The sequence below is a fragment of the Epinephelus moara genome, chromosome 19, assembly GCF_006386435.1.
Source record: "Epinephelus moara isolate mb chromosome 19, YSFRI_EMoa_1.0, whole genome shotgun sequence".
Taxonomy (NCBI): Eukaryota; Metazoa; Chordata; class Actinopteri; order Perciformes; family Serranidae; genus Epinephelus; species Epinephelus moara.
In genome coordinates, this window is record NC_065524.1 from 23,857,027 (window position 1) to 23,878,249 (window position 21,223).

The following is a 21,223-nucleotide window of genomic DNA, read 5'->3' on the forward strand; positions in this document are numbered from 1 at the left end:
ATCTTAAGTTATCACAGGAAAAAGCTGAGCACAGATTAGCAGGCGCTGGGCTAGCAGCCCATTTGTGACGTGCTGTAGAAACACTAATTTGTAATGTAAAAGAGCTTTATCCAGTGCTTTTACACGTTTTAATCACCTGAGGCCTGTACTATGAAGCCAGTTCAACTTACCCAGGATATCTTTCTGTTATCTGGTTTGACTAACCCTAACATTGGCCGTCTGGATAACCGGTACTACAAAGCTGGTTATCAACTAGTTCGGTCAACTCTGAAGGCGGGGTGTTAATTACGAGTGACATAATCAGAACCATGAATTAAGTCAGCTACCTCATATGATATGACATGAAATGGTACCGAAAGGGTCTGCAACTGCGAGACAGTAAAATCAAAGACACAGGATGTAAACGCTACTCTATAATGTTATAATGAAAAATGTAAAAACTCACCGTTCACTGTTGGCTGAGTCTTATATTACATGTAGGTGTCACTGGGCTGTATGTGACATTAGTATAGAGTATTTTTTGCTATGTAGTTGGAAGATGATGAAACTACTCTGAATATGTCAAATGAAACACTTTAAAGTGACGCCAGACTGTGTCTGCTACCAAAGGGTGGAAAAGTAGTTAATAACTGATGGGGTTTATCTGACTGAAATGTGGCATTTATAATAATGGGAGCCAATTAACAGTGTGTGGATTGTTTTTGTAATAAAATATTATCTCAACACACAGGTGTCTCATGCTATTTTGAGCTGCTGTGATGATATCAGGCTGTAAAATAGCAACACTGTCACTGCAGACTACAATAAACTTTGCATAAATTAAAAAGCAGCTAAAATCATGTGTTTAGTGTTGTAAAGGATCTCTGTGTTTGTTAGAAGCTCTGTTCGGACACCATGGAAATAGAGACCCGAAAAAGTGAAATTATTCTGCTGACCTTTGACAATATATAGTATAGGCTCCTCTTTTTTACCTGAGACTCCAGACTTCTGTCCTTGGATACTTTTTCTTCAGTGATCTAAATGGTCAGACGTCAGTGTGTTGACAGGCTGTGATACTCTGAAGTTATCCCGCTCCGCAGCAGGTTAGCTATTCAGCATAAGTTACCACGGTGATTTATCCCGGTAAAAAGATAACCAGCTATGTAATACTGAAAACCCAGAGTTAACTCTGAAGTTACCTCGCTAACTTCAAATCCTGCTTTGTAGTACAGGCCTCTGGACATTTGTTTTGGAGAGGAGGAGACCTCTGCGGATAATTTGGCTCCTGGTAAAAACCTCCTGAACAATGGAGTGAATTCTAACCAGGAGAAATTTCAGCTGGTCGCAATCTGCATTCTTCACCACTAGATCCTCCTAAATCTTACACACTGCTCCCTCAAGTGCCACAGTACTTTAAGGAGCTAATGTGTTGAAGTGAAGTCAAGCATTAGCATCAAAAATTAACATCACCAAATATGGAGTTAATAAAATACTTTTTGTCTACATGCTTTGTCAGCTTTTATTCTGAAGAACTGCTGTTACTGTATTACTGTATGTGAATTGTTACTACAAGGCCTTTCCCTCCTTCCTGTCTCCTGTCTCCTGTCTAGAGGTCATGCTATGCTCTGTGAAGCACTCCCTCTCAAGCGTAATTACATCACTGATTAATGTCAAAATTACATTTCAGGCATTGACTATCTACATCCAGACCTGGCATCAAATTATGTGAGTACCTTACTGTTATTGAATTTCATACTTTCCTTCATTTCTTTGAAGTGCTGTTAATAAGTGAAGCAGGGGTTCAGGTGCTGGATTTCATGGGCTGCAGTGTGGTGTGCCAGTGGCAGTGACAGGTGCTTTCCAAGTTGCCTTCATGGCTGCCGAGTCTCCTTGTATTCCTGGAGGACGCAGAGACAGGCAGACGGCCAGCCAAGCTGTTTAATGTTAATGCACACTGCACTGTGGCAGGCACAATGGCAGGCCGATCTGTCACAAGCAGAGATAATGCCAGGGTAGTTGGCGCTGCATAATGTGATGCTCTATCTCCAGAATACTGATAAAACCTTAAAGGACAAGAGGGATTGCTAAATGGAACAAGGAAATGCAGAAGGCTTAGTTTGATTTGACTATAAAATTTGCAGTTTTGCCGTCGTCTTGAATCCAGGATGCTTATATGCAAACCTCCCAGAGATTCTGGTGTTGTGAAAGAGTGAGTCACGGTGCTCTCTTGGCCTCAGAACACCCCCTTTTGACAGTTATGTTCACGCTTTTTTTTTTTTTTTTTAGCAAGAATCTTGTCGGAAATCCCAGGGGTTTGTGTCCTCATCTCACCTATTTGTTAGTATAATATCGAAAAGAGGAACCAAAGATTACACCGTGCAGGGTGCTCTCTGTTTTGCTTTCTCGCCTCAGCTTGTGCACAACGAGCAACCTTTTCAAATGTGGCTTGCATTTTTTTTTCTCCGATGTGCATGTCTCTGTAGTCTCACCGCCACGTTTGCCTGCCTTCGCATGTTTCTTGCCTGTGAACAGACATGAGCCTCGGCCCAAAAATAACACTCAGCCTCAGCTGGGGTGATGCAGGAGCACGCTCTGCTGGATTGATGGATCATGCTGTGCATAGATCTATGGTGTGTTTGTGTGAGTGTATGAGAGAAACACTGTGTATGTGATACTGTTTTGTTACCGTCGTCATGGTGTTTCGCAGACCTACAAAGACCTCCTACTATCAGCCGGCTAACAACATGAAAATAGAGGAAAATGTCATGTTGGGTTCATCCGGTGTTTGAGTTCGATTTTTGAGTTGATTGTGTGGTTGTGGATCTTTGTTTGTATTTGCAAGGGCATTCTTGTTTTTAAGATTTCTCATTTGGTGTGATGATCATACTGTAACAGATGTACTTTGATACGGTGAGTCAATGGTGTGCGTCCTGAGATAAGAAATTTCTAACTTGGTAGTTCAATTTCATGGCACATTTACCTGCATATGCCAGTAGTTACAGAGCTCTAAATGCTTTTTGCATACATAAACACATCAATAGTATAATACAAGTGATATTATAGCAAATATATGTTGTTGTTTATTCCCTGTCTTTAACAGTTTTTGATATCAGATAGCAGTAGTGGTGAAAATCAACTGGGAAACTGGTTGGATTTCTTTACAATACAATCATTATGGTGAGTTTGATCTAATTCCTGCAACAGAGCTACGAGTGTACAGTTACTCTCTTTATCTCCGAGCTTGCCAACACCTGATCAATACTGGTATTGTGTTTGGCTACTACAATGTTTGGAGGATTTCTAAGTAACAGCAGCATGTCTCATAAAGAACCGTGAGAAAAGATCGGAGGTGTGATGTTTATTTTAATCGATTTTTACCTCCCTTCGGTCGAACTTGTTGCTGCAAGTCTTAATACACCCCGGGAAGTTACCATGACAACATGTTGTGGTGTCACATTACCACAAAGTTGATCTTATATGTTGCTTTTGTTTGAATTTGTATGCGAGAGGGAGTAAAAGAGACAAAAGGCAAAAGTATCTATAACATTCCATGATTTCATATAGTGCTGGGTGATCGTCATGGAAATGGCTTATGATGATGTTCACGACCGATTTTTCAGGACTAGATAGATGGACAGTGTCCGTCTTCGACCTTGTGAGACAGCTTCATTCATCTTTGACTCCTAAGCATCTTGCAAAGGACTTTAAGGCAAGGTCACATTATACAGCGGTCCTGCACTCACCCTCCTAGATTATAGATTAGGTTATCAGCACCAAATGGACTTTAGAAATCAGCCATGGTAACATGATAAATGGCCCAAAGAGGGACACATGAGGGTGTTTTGTTTGTGTTTACTCCCCTTCTTATCGACATCTAGCAATAAGTCAGGCATAAAGCACATCCAAAACAACATGACACGCTCCACTCAGGGTTTGAATAGTTGTCTTTTAGCGGTGGAAGAAATACTCACCTTTAAATTCGAAATGCTAAGTTGAAATACATAAATATTATCAATAAAAAGGTACTTATTCTGCAGAAAAATGGCTCCTGTGAATGATGTAGTATTATAGATGACATTTAAATACACTGAAGTGTAAGAGTAAGTTGTAAGAGCCACTTTATATGCAGTAAGGCAGTTTATTCCAGTAGCTCCCAACCTTGGGATTTGATCTGCAAAGGGTAACAAGCTAAATCTGGGAGTTGAGCATTATTCATGGGAAACATGGTGGAAATGTAGGAAAAAAAATTTAAATTCTGCTTATCCTGGAGGTTGCAGGAGGGCTGGAGCCTATCCCAGCTGACATCTGGTGAGAGGCAGGGTACACCCTGGACAGGTCACCAGACTATCACAGTGTTGATGCATAGAGACAGACAACCATTCACACTCACATTCCAGCACATTTTCACTTCGATCTCTTCACATATCGATGTTTGGTTATGGACCTTCCATGTCCACATATGACATGAAAGATACCCTAGGTGCGTTGTTGACATTCTGGGACGCCATGTCAAGTTCTGCCTGTTACATGCATTGTCGTCTTTCAAAATAAACTTCCGTTTTCACAGGAAATGTAGCTTTTACATAAAGTCTCTTTCAAAATAAATGCACTACATCAGTACAACAATGCGAAATTTTGCCTCCAGCAATTAACGCACATGGTTGGGTTTAGGAAAAAAGAACAGGGGTTGTCTTAAAAATCTTATGGGACGCAAACACTGCTCTCTTGGGTGAAAGTCAGTGTTTGTTGGAGCCTTTCTTTCATTCTTGTTCCAAACTTCAAACTATAACAGCAACAAGCCCCTAACATACTGACGATATTGGATGGCTTTTTTCGTCAGTGTCTGATGCCGCAAAGCGCCGGATTTCAACAACTTCGGAGTGAGACATTCACACCTTCAGCCAATTTAGAGTCACCAATCAACCTAGCCCGCTTATCTTTGGACTGTGGGAGGAAGCCGGAGAACCTGGAGAAAACACAAGCTGACAGAGCATGCAAGCACTGCGCAGAAGGGCTCCCCCACCCCGGGTTTGAACCAGGAACCCTCTTGCTCACTGCACCACTGTGCCTCCGGAAATTTTTATTTAATTTTTGCATTTTATGTGAAATGCTTCATACATTTTCCTGTTTCCCTGTAGTTCGAGCAACAGACCGAGAGCAGGTAAAACCCCGCCAGATGATGTGAATAATGTCAGCTGGCAGAGTCACAAGTCAGATGGGTTTGGAACCACTGGTATAACTTTTAAAATCTGAAAATTATTCAGTAACTGCTCTTGATATAGTGGAGTAAATAGTACAGTATTTTCCTCTGAGATATAGTGGATTAGATGTGGAAAATGACAGACACTTTTTTAGCCTAGCATAGAAAGAAGTTTTGCTGAAGTTACTGTCTATTAATTCCAATCCAAAAACTTTTTATTTGACTTCATCTGAGTCTATAAAGACGAGGCATACTGGCCTCCTCTACAGCAGCTATGAGTCACTGCTCTCCTACCTTTCGCTCCGAGGACGGTGAACATACGAGGGTTGCCGGGGAAAGGTGACGTGGCTGAGACCGGGTACAATCCATTATTTTGACCCCAGTTGCTCACAGGACACCGGAGGAAGAACAGAGTCTGATTGATAGCAGACGATATGAGCTTGAGAAGCACAGCAAGTGATTCATGGACATGCCCCCTGTGTCATTTATTACCGGGCCTCAGCACTTTTCACTCCATTTAATAATAAAAAATAAATTTAAAAAATGCACTCGTGCTCCTGCTCCTGACGTGAGTACAAAACCTGTTCGGGAGCGGCATGTTCTCTCTGTGAATACTGATAACGTTTTCAAGCCAAATTTTACACTTTCTACACTGCTGGTGTTGTGCCACCTGCTAACACTTTATTTTATTTTTCCTTTGACATATAGGAGAGAGAAGAGATAAGAAGTAATTCCAAAGAAAGAAATAGTAAAGATGGCATTTACCCTTCTTTTTATGATCACATCTCCTTAAACAATCACAGAGGCATGAACCTTTCTCTACCACCGCTTCATCATCGGCGTAAGCATCGCTACTTTCCTCCATAGTCACCTGCTCCACATCGTGATAATTACAGTGTTTCTCCATTGGGTCAGTAAGCTTTTGCCGTTGTGCTTTTTCTTTGTCGCTGACTGAGTCATCTCGTCTAAATGTCAGCCAGCAGAGCTGTCGGGCCTGAGCGTGGAAACAGCCCCCAAGATTGATCCGATGTGTTCAGTCCTACGGCTAAATGAGCACGTCTGTGGCTCCTCCATACTCATGACCACACGAAGCACCTGTTACTGGGTTACAGAGCAAAATAGATTCCACTCCAAGTGACATGAGTGATGGGTAAAGAAGAGATTACAGCAGATTGCGGTAGGCTGCATAAGCTTTGGAAGTGTGTTCCAGAAAGAGCAATGAGAGTGAGACTTTCCCCGAGTGTGTCTGTTGAATCCTGAGCCCTGTGTGTCTGTGTGTGTGTGTGTGTTCTTCAGACATGGCTATCTGGTAATTATGTTGACTGCATTAATGTCTCTCTGGGAGATGTGCGCCTCTTGCAACTTGTTTCTCCTGCTTTTCCGCTGCCGTTCGTTCTGATCCTATTACTTTTGACCATGTGGAATTAAATGCTTGCAGTGATTCAGCCATTATTTTCTCAGCTTGAAATGCCCACTGTGACCACACATTATTCCGGCATCGCTGCAGAGTAAAGATTTGTTTGATAGCTTTGGCATGTCTTCTTTAAAACAGTTTTAACAAAACACTTAACATTGCAACCCTCTATTTATTACAGTTCTGTCATAGCAAAGGAGTAGATTGACATTTTCCAAAATATGCCTTATTACTTTCAGCGTCTGAGTTAAAGGAGGAGATCGATAACACTGTCATGCCTGTGCAGTAATTATGATGCTGTCCAGTTAGCTTAGCTTAGCATAAAGCCTGGAAACAGGGAAACAGCTAGCATGGCTGCAGAGGTCTGAACTTGAATCACGGTACTTGGGCAAATTTAATGACTTTAGAGTCGACCTGACAAAATCACAAAAGGCTTGCTGTCATGACCCGTCAAGCTCCTGAGCTCATGTTTATTTGTCATCCCTGTGTTTCCTGTTTTATTTTGGTAGCCAATGTCTCGTCTCATTTCCCACGTCTTGTCGGGTTTCCCTCCTTTATGTTTACTTGCCCCGCCCTAATGTGTTTCCCCTGTATCTCATTTTCTCCCTTGTCTTAGAATATTTAAGTCCTTGTCTTTGCCTCCTTTGTTGCCTGATCATCTTTACCTTCGAGTGACACTTCCAGTGTTTCCTGTGAGTGTATGTTTGACAGTTTTTGCCTTTTGGAACACCCTTTCTTCCTGTTGATTTGGAGCCTGATTAAAGACCTCAAGCTTTTTTTCCCCAGTCTGTGAGTCTGCTTTGTGAGTCCTTCTTCGGTTTGTTTCGGACACTTGCAACTTGACTTGGACTTAATAAACACAAAGAACTCGTTACTTTTCTTGGACTTGAGCCGTTTGACTTGAAAATACTTGATACCTTCTGTTAAAGAGGAGAGGTTTGCTGTCACAGGCATTGATCAGAATGCACAGCCACTGACATTTTTATCTGGCATACACAAAGATTCACTTTCAAACTGAAGAACTTGTAGTTAAACAAAAAAGGGAGGGGAGGAAGCAAAAACACGTGGGTAATGAATCAGAACTGCCCCCCCCATGTGATGATGACGAAAGGATAAGTGAAATGGTGTTCAGGGTGTAAATAGGAGTGAACAGGTGAACTCAGTTAGGTTAATAAGTGAATAAAGAATGAAAGAAACTAATCAGTGCTAAAGAAAGAGGAGGGAGGGAAGTGAGGTAAGTGAGGAAAAGAGGTGTCAGAGAAGGAAAAAATAGAAATTGTCACTACACCTTCCCCCCCAAGCAATATGGGAAGATAAAGTTACAGCCATTTTTCAAATATGAGAAGAAAGACTTTCAACAAGTCAGGACAGAAACAGCACTTCTTTTTTATGATTAATTTTCTGACAAATTGACAGGCCTTCAAATTTTAAAAAGCATTCATTATATTTCTAAATTGAATATAATGTTACTCTGTTATTAAAATGACATTACATTTGGTGAAAAGAGCATTATGACTTTTTTATGGAAGTGTGCAGGGCTTTGAAGCCAGTTTTCATAGTGGCCAAACAGTGCAATTCCACTGTCACATGATGCCCTGTAGCCCCACAGACTTACATGGTGAGAGAGATGTCTCTAAATCAGTGGATACGTTTTTAGCATCACAACCCCCGTGAAAAGTCTGGTTTTACCATTGGGATTTGATCCAATTGTTGCGAAAACATTTGGATTGAATTATTTTCACCCATTTAAGATGGTGGAAGTGGATGGCTCGGCTGATGGAAGTCTCTGGTGTGCCTGGTCTAAGGGCCAACAAACTGAACTTCTTTGGCTTCGTGCACCACTGAGCAACCTTCATAGATACGAACAGAGCTCCACGTCCAATGCTGTATCCAGTTCTCAAAGTCAAGGACTTGGGATCTTGAGTGCAAAGACTTCAGACTTACTTTGACTTGCAAAACGATGACTTTGTCCGACCTCTGATTCATACCACCTCTAAAACTCACAAATTATCATGCTATATTTGTTTAATATTTGTACACATTAAACAAATGTGCTGGTAGGAAGATTTTGCTAGCGTTGACAGAGCTAGGCTAGCAGAGTCCCCCTGTTGTCTTTATGCTAAGCTAAGCTAAAAACAGGAAGCAAGGCTGGCTATAGCTCCATATGTACTGTATAGAAATGAGAGCGATATTGATTTTCTCATCTCACTCTTGGCAAGAAGGTGATTAAGCATGTATCCCAAAATGTTGAACTATATCATTAAATTGTGTAGCTAGGTGTACCCATCAAACTATAAGTATCAGTATTTCTCACTGGGAAGCCATGTTTTGGAAAAATCCATCCAGATGCCACAGCAGGCTGTGATAAGGTCAGCACTTCCCCATGAAATGCTCCTCTCTGCTTTCTCTCCTTTTGTTTTTCTGTCTCAATGTTGTTGTTTTTGTGAATGCATCCATTTGGTCCTTTCAGAATGCCGACGCCAGCTACGACTTCAGCAGCAATGACCCGTTCCCATTTCCACGCTACACAGATGACTGGTTCAACAGGTAAAGCTCACCCAGTGGACCCCTGTTTATAAATACACATTCGGTGTGTTTCTGTGTGCACATGAGTGTGTGATCCCCGGAGTCTGGCAGCTCCTCTCTTCGCATAGCTCCAATAAGACATAATAGTGCAGTATAAATGGAGCTGTTGGCCAACACAACACCACAGAAAACATGATGCCTGTTTCTACGCGCTCACTTTGAGGAGATAAGGGAGATAACGGAGAACGAGCACAAGTCTAGTCTCCTCTCAGGGTCGCAGTGTTCACAGTGGCGACCTTCTGTCTGATAAAGCCTTATCTGGCTCCCATCTCCCAGTCACACCGGGTGATCCACTGCCACGGCAACACATGTCGAAGAGAGGAACAAAGAGGAATGTATTCTTCCTCTGCCTCTCCTCGTGCCTCCATCTGCTCAGATGTATCAGTGTGTGTGCGCACGCGTGTGTGGGAGTGAGAGGGGAGTATTTGGGTTTGCCAGTGTAGCAGTTGCTGACTGTCGGGCGCAACTCGCTGGCTAATCAGCTGGTTGTTATAAATAGCTGCCTGTCTGTAGCAAAGCATGCTGGGAGAGAGGGGTTGACTCTCTGCAGTGTCGCTGTGGGGAGCGGAGGGATGGAGCGATAGGCACACATCACATGCTGCACACAGAACACTGATATGTGCAAACACATTCAGCCAGACTCGGATGAGTGATGGCGAAATGGAGGGATAAATCTTGGTGCTTCTACCTGAGCTAATGTTCCTCAGGTCACAGAGTGTTTATGCTAATTTTTAATTGATTTATGGCGGGGGAAAATGCTAAACCTCTTTCCTCATTCTAGTCTGGCACAAAGTCAACAAAAGCAGGAGTTGCATCTAATCTGGGGAATCTTATCTTGAACTTAACCCACAATATATCCTTTGTAAATTCATGTAAAGTCATGCAAATCCCATTAAGTACATTCTCTGCTTTTTTTCTGATATCACCAGTCACGGCACACGATGTGCTGGAGAGGTGTCTGCGGCAGCCAACAACAACATCTGCGGCGTGGGAGTCGCCTACAACTCCAAGGTGGCAGGTGTGTGTCATATTCGAGCAATGAGCATAGCAATGAGCTGTAAATGATGTTAGCAAATCACATTTCTGATCACAGTATAATGAAATGATCAGAGGTAGGATGTATGCATACAATATTGTGGAAAAAATGGTGCTGCATTGTTTGGTATTGAACCACATTTAAGCAGCATTTCTCTACTCATACGATTACTGCAAATTACTACAGAGGGCAGTTTGAGTTCACAGAGCAAGAGGACAACACCATTAATCTGGAAAGCTCCATGTTTCTGTTTCATATAGATTTTTCTTGCGGTTTGCTCTGGGAGTTACACATGAGCAATACGAAAATGACTATTGACTGCTTGGTATGTGTGCTTCTATGATACTAACATCACTGTCCTGCTATTGTCAAGGTGTCAGGGGCTTAGATGCTTTAAATGTGTTGTATTGTGCTGTCTCAAAGATATAAAGCTAATATACAATATTGTGAAGCAAGAGTAGCTGGAATTTGAATGTCAGATTCATATGGAGATGCTGCTCTCTCAGGTATCAGGATGTTGGATCAGCCCTTTATGACTGACATCATCGAAGCATCATCCATCAGCCACATGCCCCAGGTTATTGACATCTACAGCGCCAGCTGGGGTCCGACTGATGACGGAAAGACGGTGGATGGACCCCGAGAGCTCACGCTGCAGGCTATGGCTGATGGCGTTAACAAAGTAAGGCCATGTTAAACCCCCTATGCACCGGGTTTTTAGAATAACGTGCCAGAAACTAGCCAGGATAAATTGTACTGATTTGTTCCACTTGTATCAAGTGACCCTTTACACAGTGTGTGTAATTTGCTTCGGTAGGTTCTTAGTCTTGTTTCTTCCTGTTCGTTTGACTGATGACTGATGTCGAAACCAAACTGCCCCGTGGGGACAGTGAAGCTCTGTTCTACTGTACGCTATTAATACAAAGATGAAAAGGTCTGCACTCTGAGGCTGCTCTGGGCTCTGTCAGCCCAGTTGCCAGAATAAAATGTTGGCATTGGACGTTTCTGTAAACCGAGGATATGTTACATTTGTACGTACAAATGCTAATAATTGGTTTACATAAAGACGTTTATTTTGTTTTACTGATGCAGGCAAATACTAATTCCTTTGCTCAGACTGCATTAAAAGTAGTGCTATGATGTTTTTGTTACAATCGACAAGGTGAACGCAGACTCTGGAAGACGTGGTAAAAAGGTGTTTTGAAAAATCCAGGGGATGGAGGCTGAGGAGAGTAGGTTGACGGCAGGGAAGCAAACTAGGTTGGAGGAGTGTTGCTGGCTGGGAGTGTGGCAGAAAACAGGCAGGCAGGCGGTGATCCTATGACACAGGAAAACACAAGGCAAGTATCCACAAAAAAGGTACACAAGCAAAAGTCTGAGTTGAATTCACAGTTGAACAATTGCCGGAAGTGTGACTATACCACAGTGATAGACTCAACGAGCTGGAGAGGAGAGATGATGTTTTATACTACAGGGTTGATTACTGGATGGTTCTCAGGTGAGCAGCAGAGAGCAGGTGAGTTGAATGAATGTAATCAGGAACCTAGGAGAGTGAAGGAGGTGCCACGCCCACGGCACAGACACAGAGGAAAACTAGTGCCACAGCCAGGGCCGTGACAGTGATGAATACAGCCCCCCAGAAATGTACAGCAACAATATGTAACACGAAGCCCAAACCAAGCTGCTCCAATAAACAATAAAAGGGCCAGATTGGAAAATTAAGTAGTTTTCCTACCTATTTGAACTTCATTCTGCATCTCCCTGTTGCATCAAACTCCTGCATAGCGGCCAGAAATGTTCATCATACACTGACCTCTGGCTCGTGACATGTGCACCAATCATCAGCATCCAAATATATTTGCGTCATAGTGAGTGGTCACAGCCAAAAAACGCATCTCAGGCTCATTCATCAGTAGAAAAGAACCCAAAGACACGATGTGCTGCTTTTGTCACAATTTTATTTTCAAGATAGGATTTTAAATAATTGAAAAACATGTACGCACAGTGCAGTCCACTGCTCGCCAGTACACAGCCCAAGTGTATGGGGTGACACCTTGGCAAGATGGCTGCCAAGTAGCAGACAGCAGCACTCTTAAATAAGAGTTCAGGACATTTCCAGCTATTTGGTGGCAGCACAAGCATTTTTTTTAAACAGAAGTTCATGAAATGTCCAGACCTTTTTGTTGTGACATTTTTTAATTTAACAAAAGTTCAGCACATGTAGAGCCATGTTTGCGGCCACCAAGTTGGATATTTTAAGGTAAAACATGATCTTTACCTGACCCTGACTAAGTGGTTTTTGTGCCTAAACCTAACTACACTTCAACCACAGCATGAAATTGAAACATACAAACGTAACTTGTCCATGGTTTGCAGAAATGTAATGGCGATTTTGTTGTCAATGTTGATGCTGATCGTACAAACAGCCAGTTTAGAGGCAAAGAATATAAATGGGCAGTCAATCCATCATCATCACCTGTAATGTGTGACACTACTTTTAACTCCACAAGAATGTTTTTCTGATTAATTAATCATTGCCCCCTAAAAGTCAGAGTGGAGTTCGAGGGCCTCTGGAGCTGATTAGGCATTCTGGGCTTGCACGACAACACTTCAGCATGGTGAAAACTCTCGCAGGCCTGCAGACTTAAACACAGGCCCTCAGGTTGAAGGGCAGTCTTCTTTGACACACACAAAGGTGCCATGATAACAATGCCACTGCCAATTATTTGCTTGATTAATCATCATGCACTGCATGCAGGCAGGTGTGGGTTGCTCTGAAATGACCCCGTTTCAGGCAGTGTAGCTGAGTAGGAGCAAAGCTGACTGTCATCTCCGATCATGTAAACACAACTAATCAAACAGCCACTCTGCGATCTGCCACTGAGATTCTAATGATCACTTATATAAGCAGCTTCTGTGTAGGCTGAGCATGATGTGCACTGTACAAAAGAGAAAAAAAGGAAACATTTAAAATTAAGAAGCACATTATGTTAAATTAACAACTGAGTCAGATAGAGCGGCTTCAAGTCTGCATCTTAAGCATAACTGCAAATTGCCACCGATAATGGAAATAAATGACACAGAGTGCCGTGCAAAATTAAAGCACTTTGTTTGGATTGCGCAGGAGACAGAAAGCAGAAGGCCCGAAGCTCATAGGTGAGCTCAACGGTGCTCAAACCTGTCTTTGCAATTCAAATAGAGAGCGACATAAATAAGCACCGTGAAGGGAAGAACATGCCACTCCTCCTCCACTTGATCTTATGTTCTATGGGGAAAACGGTCAGCCTTTTGTAGAGACAGGTGCAGCGTATGGTGAAGAGGATGCTCTCTGCGTGGAGCCGCAGTCAGTTGTTTCATGTTTCAAGGCACTCTGTCAGCAACAAAGATGACATTTTACTGTGTGTTTAAATCTACAGAAGGTATTATGCTCCGTTGCAAAAAGGAAGGACATAAAATGCTTTCATTTTTTCATGCCTTCATCACTACTGTAATGCCTTTCCACCTGCTGTGACTAAAAAATTATATAATAGCTCTGATGTGCTCAGAATGCTGCAGGAAGCAAGGCTGTCACAGATAGGACCTTGTATGCTTGTGTCTCCATTTGTTGCCTTTCATTTAAATACATTTCAACCATGAACGTCCTGTTATCTCCCTTAATTCAGACTTTGTCCGTAAGGCTGTGTTCCTGTGTCCTGGTTAAAGATGAAAGGCAGTCAGGTTTTACCATCAGCTGTGGCTTGATCTGAGAAACTCAAGTTTATACTGTAGCATCAGTATCATCATGTCTTCTTTAAATTTGTTTTGATACCACTGATTTATAATGTACCACCGCTTCTTTTGTTTTTGCATTGCTAGTTGCTAATTTGTCATTCGTGTCATCCTTTCCTCTCCTGTCCATCAACTTTCCCCAGGTCTTTCTTTCTTTCAGCCCCCAAAAACAAAAAACCCTACATCCAGCCAACAGACACAAATAAATCACCTCACCATGTTCATCTTTTTCTATGTACAACCACGACGACCCAAGAGGTCTGAAGGGATTGTAGTCAGTGAGCAGTGAACTGGGAAGCCCAGTTATTAAGGAGCCGTATGCGACATTCAGAGAATGAATATAGCAGCAAACAACTATTTGCTGGTAATGGTGCCCTGAAGTCACGCTCCCTTTGTGTGTGTTGTCATCAGAGCTTCTCTGTTCTTTGTTGTGGTAGACGGTGATTCATGTTAGTTCCTGTGAGTCCCTGGGTGTGTGGGTTGCCTAATTGTATCGCCCTGGAACATTTCCACCAAACACTTTCGGTATGGTACCTTTAGAACCCTTCAGACATGGTACCTAGACCTTAGCATTTCCACTGTAAACAGTACTCTTTAATGTGGGCGCGGTTGTCACTTACTGCTCCGTCCTGCAATCACTGTATTTCCTCCTTTATCAGTCTGCACCTTGTTTATCGTCCACAGAACTAGGTTGCACACAGACATTTTCAGAACAAACTAGAACAGGCTGCAGTGAGAGTCTCTCTCCATGGGACTTTTAAAAACAGCAGGTGTGTGCATTTAGTCCTTCTCAGGCAAGCTCAGGGGTTTAGTGTTGCCAGAGCCCACAGGAACGACGCTCTGCAACACTTTAGGCGGTTAACGCTGATAATGATGACTTATAGTGGTGGACTACCATCTTGAAGTGTAACGCCTACCCTCTTATTCCTACCCAGGTTAACACTGTTGGCTCTGTCAGCACTGTAACAGTTGCTGGCATTGTTCGCTCTGTTAGCACCGTTAGCTGCTAGCTGCTGGCTCAACCACTTCCACGTTGAGAGCCATGTGCAGGCAATCCTGCCTCAGACTCTGGATCATAGATATGCTCTGAATGTTGCATACAGCTTCTTCAAGTGACTGAAGCACTGGAATAGCATGTTCAGCTGTACATGCATGGGTCGGGTTTGATTGAGTGATAGATCCCTAAATTATATGTCTTTTGCAATCTATTAGCTGAAAATGTCCCTCCTTACATTTTGACATTTTGTCCTATTTTTATAATTCTGATTCGTTATTTTATCATTTGGAGTTAGATCATGCACATGATTAGTAGTCTAATTTCACACATGTATGTTCCACCACTAACCAGAACTGTGATAATGATGATGTTTTAGGGACGTGGAGGAAAAGGCAGCATCTACGTGTGGGCATCAGGAGATGGTGGCAGCTATGACGACTGCAACTGCGATGGTTACGCCTCGAGCATGTGGACGATCTCCATCAACTCAGCCATTAACGACGGACGCACGGCCCTGTACGATGAGAGCTGCTCCTCCACCCTGGCATCCACGTTCAGCAACGGACGCAAGAGGAACCCAGAGGCTGGCGTTGTGAGTGTGTTTGTGTTAAATACATGTTTCTTGTTGACAGTCCCTGAAGTAACCTTTGACAGTGGGTACGTACACTTTTAGCAAAGACAGCTCAATACATTTTCGTAATATCTTTCAAAGATACGTTCTCATTCATGGACTTAACTGTAAATAGCTTCTTTTCAGTTGGCCCAGCAGGAACTGTATACAAAGCTTTTCAGGAGGTTGGATGAGACCAGCCTGAGAGGCTGTTACGCTGTAATTGCTGGCTGGTTGTGAAAAATGGGGGTTTGGGTGGAGGAATAGCTCTTCTGTGATTACCTCCCTGGACTTCCAGATGCATCATTTTGCTGTAGATGCTCAAGAGCACCCGCTATACTGTGTTGATCACGGCCTTTGAGGCGTTGTGAATTGTTATTAAGGGAAATATGAAAACGTTTTTATGGACTTCTCTGTTATTGGTTCTTACTGCTTTATTTTTACCATGACAAGGAAAACCATCAGCAGAGAGTTATAAGTTGAAACAACAGGAACTGGCTCGCAGCTATCTGAGCATTTACGTGGAGAATTGTGTCACCAGTGCGTGATCATCAAAAAAACAGAGTGGATGAGTCACTAGAATCAAAAAGAGACCCTAACCCTAACCCCATCTTGAAAACAGCACGACAGGTGATACTTACCACCTTTTATTGACAACAAATACCTGACCTTGATGGTAAGTGTCCGGAGAAAGAATGCTCTTTTATCTTAACGTGCAGTCATTGAGAATATCGAGCGATGTTCCATACCATGCATGTGTGCGAGAAGAATTTTCCAGGGTACAAAGGCAGCGGTGTTTGTGTTTGTGATTATGCAAATCACCTTTGGCTGTTGACAGAGCCACGGATCTTCCCTAGGGGTTCCCCTCTAATTTCAGTCAATCTGTTATCATTTCTAATTAAGCGCCAAATTAAATAATTAAATGCTTATTCAGTAAATATAAACATAACTTGCCTGCTGATGTGTTTATATAACAGTTCAGCCAATGTACACTTTGCACTCTAATTCATCCTTTTCTGTCTTTGTTCTTCAAATTATATGTGAAGCAAAAGGATCATATTGATTGTGGACATGTCCCTATAGAATATTTCACACCCTAAATGACAATGTGTATATTGATTACTCACCCAGTGTTAAACTGAATTTGTAAAGAAAACATGTTTCTCGCCTCCACAGTGAACGAAGAATCCAAAAACGGAGTAAATGCTTGATGAATTGAAGGCATAGGTGACCACATTTAACAACAGAAGTACTATATCAAAGCATTTGTTTACTCAACTCTCACACAACTCATGTAGTATAATATAAGCCACATTTATCCAGACAGGCTGTTCTCACAAACTATATGTATGTTTATTCTATGAAAAGTAATGCATACAAATTCGTACATATTTTGAAAGGCTGAGATCATCTATCATATCATCATGCTATCATATGAACCGTTCTTTGGGAACACGTTGATCCAGACAGGCCTTTAAGATGGGGTCCTAAGCTGAAAGTGAAACTTCTGTAATCTCTCTCCAAAGCCCGACCCCACTGACATAAACAGTAATTTTATCTTGCTTAACACGAGAGCTACTGGTCTACCACTACTCGGTAGTTTGCTTGTGTTATTGGGTGACTTTGGTGAATCCAAACTAACCCTGTAAGACACTGAAGTCACACAATAAAATAAACAGACTACCGATCGAGGCAGTGGTAGACCAACAGCTCCTGTGTTAAGCGAGGTAAAACTGGTATTTTTGTAAGGTGCATCTTCGCCATGTTTCCTTTCCTAAACCTAATCATGGTAACTTTACTTGCCTACACCTAACCTCTGTATCCTTACATTTATTACGTAACTGTACTAATTCACAAGATATTGTGTTGTGCATGCATTTTTCCTTGGCTATCGTACAAACTATTCTTTGAGAATACGTTGATCCAGGCCTTTAAGATGGGCAACTGAACAAACAGTAAAACTCTCACAGTAAACTCTCTTCAAAGCCCGACTCCAGTGACAAAAACAGTCATTTTACCTCACTGAACACGGGAGCTGTTGGTCTACCACTGCCTCGATCGGTAGTTTGTTTGTTTTATTGTGTGACTTTGGCGTCTTAAAGAGTTAGTTTGGATTTACCAAAGTCACACATTAACACAAAGTACCGCATAGTGGTAGACCAGTAGCTCCCATGTTAAGCGAGGTAAAATCACTGTTTTTGTCAATGGAGTCTGGCACTGAGGAGAGCATAGTCAAGTTTTACCTTTAGTTCAGATCCCTGTCGGAAAATGCTGTTCTCTGAGAAGTACTAACATACAACTGGGTAAATAAGACCGAGATTATACTGCATAAGAATTTTCTTTGTTTTTGGATTCTTCGTTCAGGCATGCAAGAGAGGTTGGTTTTTTTACCAATTCAATTTAAATACAGGGTAAGTATTTGATATACAAATGGTCATTTGGGGGGTGAAGTATTCCTTTAAACTGCAAGTGCTTAATGAGAAAACTGTGTATTAAATGTCTGAGTCAGGATCTTAGGGGCTGTGCAAAAATAGGAGGGACAGAGAGACGGAAAAGGGAGACAATTATGTATTTGCTCTTTTTGTTGTTTGATAGGGTGGTGTCAGTTTTGTGGGCAAGAAGGGGAGGATGTTGAGTGACTTAATGATCCTGTGATTTGGTTATTTCAGGCCACCACAGACCTGTATGGGAATTGCACACTGCGTCACTCAGGAACATCAGCAGCAGCTCCAGAAGCAGCTGGTGTCTTTGCTCTGGCTCTTGAGGCTAAGTATGTCGTCACCTTGCTCCTTCCACACACATGCAATAATTGTGATTGTTGATTTAGATCAACTGTATGTATTAAACATTATTACATTACACATTTGATTTCTCTGTGTTGAAGAAAGTGCTGGTCAGAGGGTAACAGTCTACAATAACATTCTGTCAGCCGTTAAATTCGGATAATCTTTGATTTGGGAAAAAAAAACAAAACTGTTTGCATGTTATTCATTTATGAGCATTTCTTTTCAAAGTACAACCTTGAGCTTTTGTATCGCATCAATGTCTCTGACTTCCTCCGTCAATCTCTATACTCAGATCCCTTTATAGTTATTTTCTGTGTGTGTGTCTGAACTCCTTCAAGGCACGAATCAGCTCTCCACTTTTCACACAGTTGTTTATTTATCACAATCTGAGGCCGAATGAAAAGCAAAGCAGCGCTTATTCCGTCGCCCACAAAGTACAGACTCTATGTGCCTGTGCCAAGGACACAAATCACATTTGGATCAGTGTATATCTCAGTACAAGACTGGAAAAATACAGTTTATATACTATATGTTTGTAGCAGAGAGGATGGGATGATAAACACACTGCAGTGTCTGAAAATTGTGTGTAGGCTTATGGTGAAGCTACTATTAGTGATGTTTACAAGAAAGTGTTAATTGTGTCATATTAACACTGTGGTACAAGGTGGAGTTTATTTTGTAATCCTTGTGAATTCAGAGCAAATTGTTCCTTGTGGATCAGAAAAATAATTGAAAACATATGCCACTTAAGTAAACCCGCCCACACATAATTAAACCAATATGACAAATCTAAAACCTGGAGAATTACTGCTTCTCAAATCCCAGAGGGGAGCCGTTCTTTTCTCTCAGACGCTCCATTTCTCACATTAAAGTGCTGACAAGATTCTGCTGCCATTAACTGACACCAGTTAGTGGAGTTGAGCAAAGAAACACTGTTTGCTCTGCACACACAATAATGATGTTGCTGTTGGGGGGAGCGGATGCTTGCCCTGTCCGGTGGCAAATAACCCACGAGGCTGTTAGGATGACTGCACGGCCTTTTTACTGCCCAAACACACTTGAACCAACGGCAGGAGTCAGTGAGTCAGCCAGAACAAAGCTGTCACTACACAGAGCCAAGATAATGGAGGGAGACGCAGACAAAGGCAGCCATCTGCCTCACAGTACAGACGCTATGATGTTTAGATAATTGAAAGTGTGTCATTAAGGCAAAACCATGAAGCAGAAATGTTTTAATATTAGTTAATGTTGTTTTTTTCCCCCCGCTACCATGTCTACCAGTTCTAATTAACAATACTGACTCTCCTCGCTGTCCATCCCAGCCCTAACCTGACATGGAGAGACATGCAGCACCTGTCAGTCCTGACTTCCAAGAGGAACCAGCTCCATGACGAGGTCCACCAGTGGAGGAGGAATGGCGTGGGTCTCGAGTTCAACCACCTGTTTGGCTACGGTGTCCTGGACGCTGGGGGCATGGTGAAAATGGCCAAGGAATGGAAAACCGTGCCTGAGCGTTTCCACTGCGTAGCCGGATCCATTCAGGAGGCCCAGTGAGTCACATTTCCACCCATTTTTACTTCTTTTTTTCTTTTTTAAATACTATACCTACTGCATGTTACATGGAATCACCACATATTCTACAATTTCAAACCTTCACCAAGATGCTGAGAGAAAAACACTGCTGAGCACAAAAGACACACTCATCTAATTACTGAGGTATCCCACTAAGGCTTAATTCAATAACAGATATGCGATGGGAGTGTCCACTTCATAACCCAGTGATATTTAGATTAGCTGCTCAGTCTGTCTGATGGTCCTGCAGATTTATAACGACATAGACTGATGTCCTGACAGGCAGTGTTTGTTAATCACTGCATTACTCTTCTGACATCTGAATTGGATTTCTGTATGAAAGATCATGGTGAGTATCCCTCACAGACTTGTTGAAGAGATGCTCAGAAGACATCTAGTGGCATCTAGTTTGCAGGGTGATGCATGTGCAAAGGTTTTCTTTGCTCAGATACTTTTGAGAGAAGGACTATAACATTGTTTGTATTACACATGAAAACTTCAATTTGTACACAATCAAACACTCTTGGTCTGGTGCGACCTGTAGCTTATGGTGGCTAATCTTAGCTAATGTCAGCAAACTTTAGGTAACTATTGCTGTTTGATTTACATTCCTGGGACAGTTCACTGACTGTATTAGGGCCTGTTTATATGGTTCTGCATATTTCTGAAAACGGGTATTTATCTTTGCGTTTGCACCTATCATTTACACGTAACCGGCGTTTTTCTTAACGAAAACAGATTTTTAAGAACACCTTCCAAAGTGAAAGTTTTTTTAAAAAAAAAATTAAAATTTGGCAGACATATGCGGGGTTGTTTACGTTTTGTTAGCACTTTTGGGACTACTTACGAGCTACTACTTACAAATGAACTTAGCATGAGCTTATCGTCTTCTGTGCCGAATATTAGTAAGTGCATAGCAGCTAACTATGCTACATAAGGTTAAAATGTAGTTTATCATTGTTGTTATCACTAGTGCCAAGAGGAAAACAAATCACTGTGCATGCATGACGTTCTTCTATGGCATATCGCCACCCACTGGCCTGGCATGCTAATTGCAGCAAAAAGCTGCCATTTTTGTGTAACTGTGTAAACAGGGATATCGTTTTCACAACTGATCGTGTAAACCCGGAATTTTTTTTACACAGGATAAATAAAAATCAGTTTTTATTTGTATCGGCATCCGTGTAAACAAGGCCTTAATCTTCAATACTGGTACAGCCCAGGTGGCACCGCATGTCAATATGACATCATCAGACAGATGTTAAATTTTGGTTG

At 42.0% G+C, this 21,223-nt stretch overlaps 1 protein-coding gene across 1 annotated transcript in view; it reads left to right on the forward strand.

The window, feature by feature from the left end:
- pcsk2 (proprotein convertase subtilisin/kexin type 2) overlaps positions 1 to 21,223 on the forward strand; it is a 41,554-nt gene that overhangs the window by 11,556 nt on the left and 8,775 nt on the right. The window contains exons 5-11 of the mRNA XM_050071466.1: positions 1,667 to 1,704; positions 9,064 to 9,140; positions 10,109 to 10,197; positions 10,722 to 10,897; positions 15,357 to 15,572; positions 18,260 to 18,360; positions 19,699 to 19,926. Of these exons, the coding sequence (XP_049927423.1) occupies positions 1,667 to 1,704; positions 9,064 to 9,140; positions 10,109 to 10,197; positions 10,722 to 10,897; positions 15,357 to 15,572; positions 18,260 to 18,360; positions 19,699 to 19,926 (925 nt within the window). The remainder of the gene's footprint in view (positions 1 to 1,666; positions 1,705 to 9,063; positions 9,141 to 10,108; positions 10,198 to 10,721; positions 10,898 to 15,356; positions 15,573 to 18,259; positions 18,361 to 19,698; positions 19,927 to 21,223) is intronic.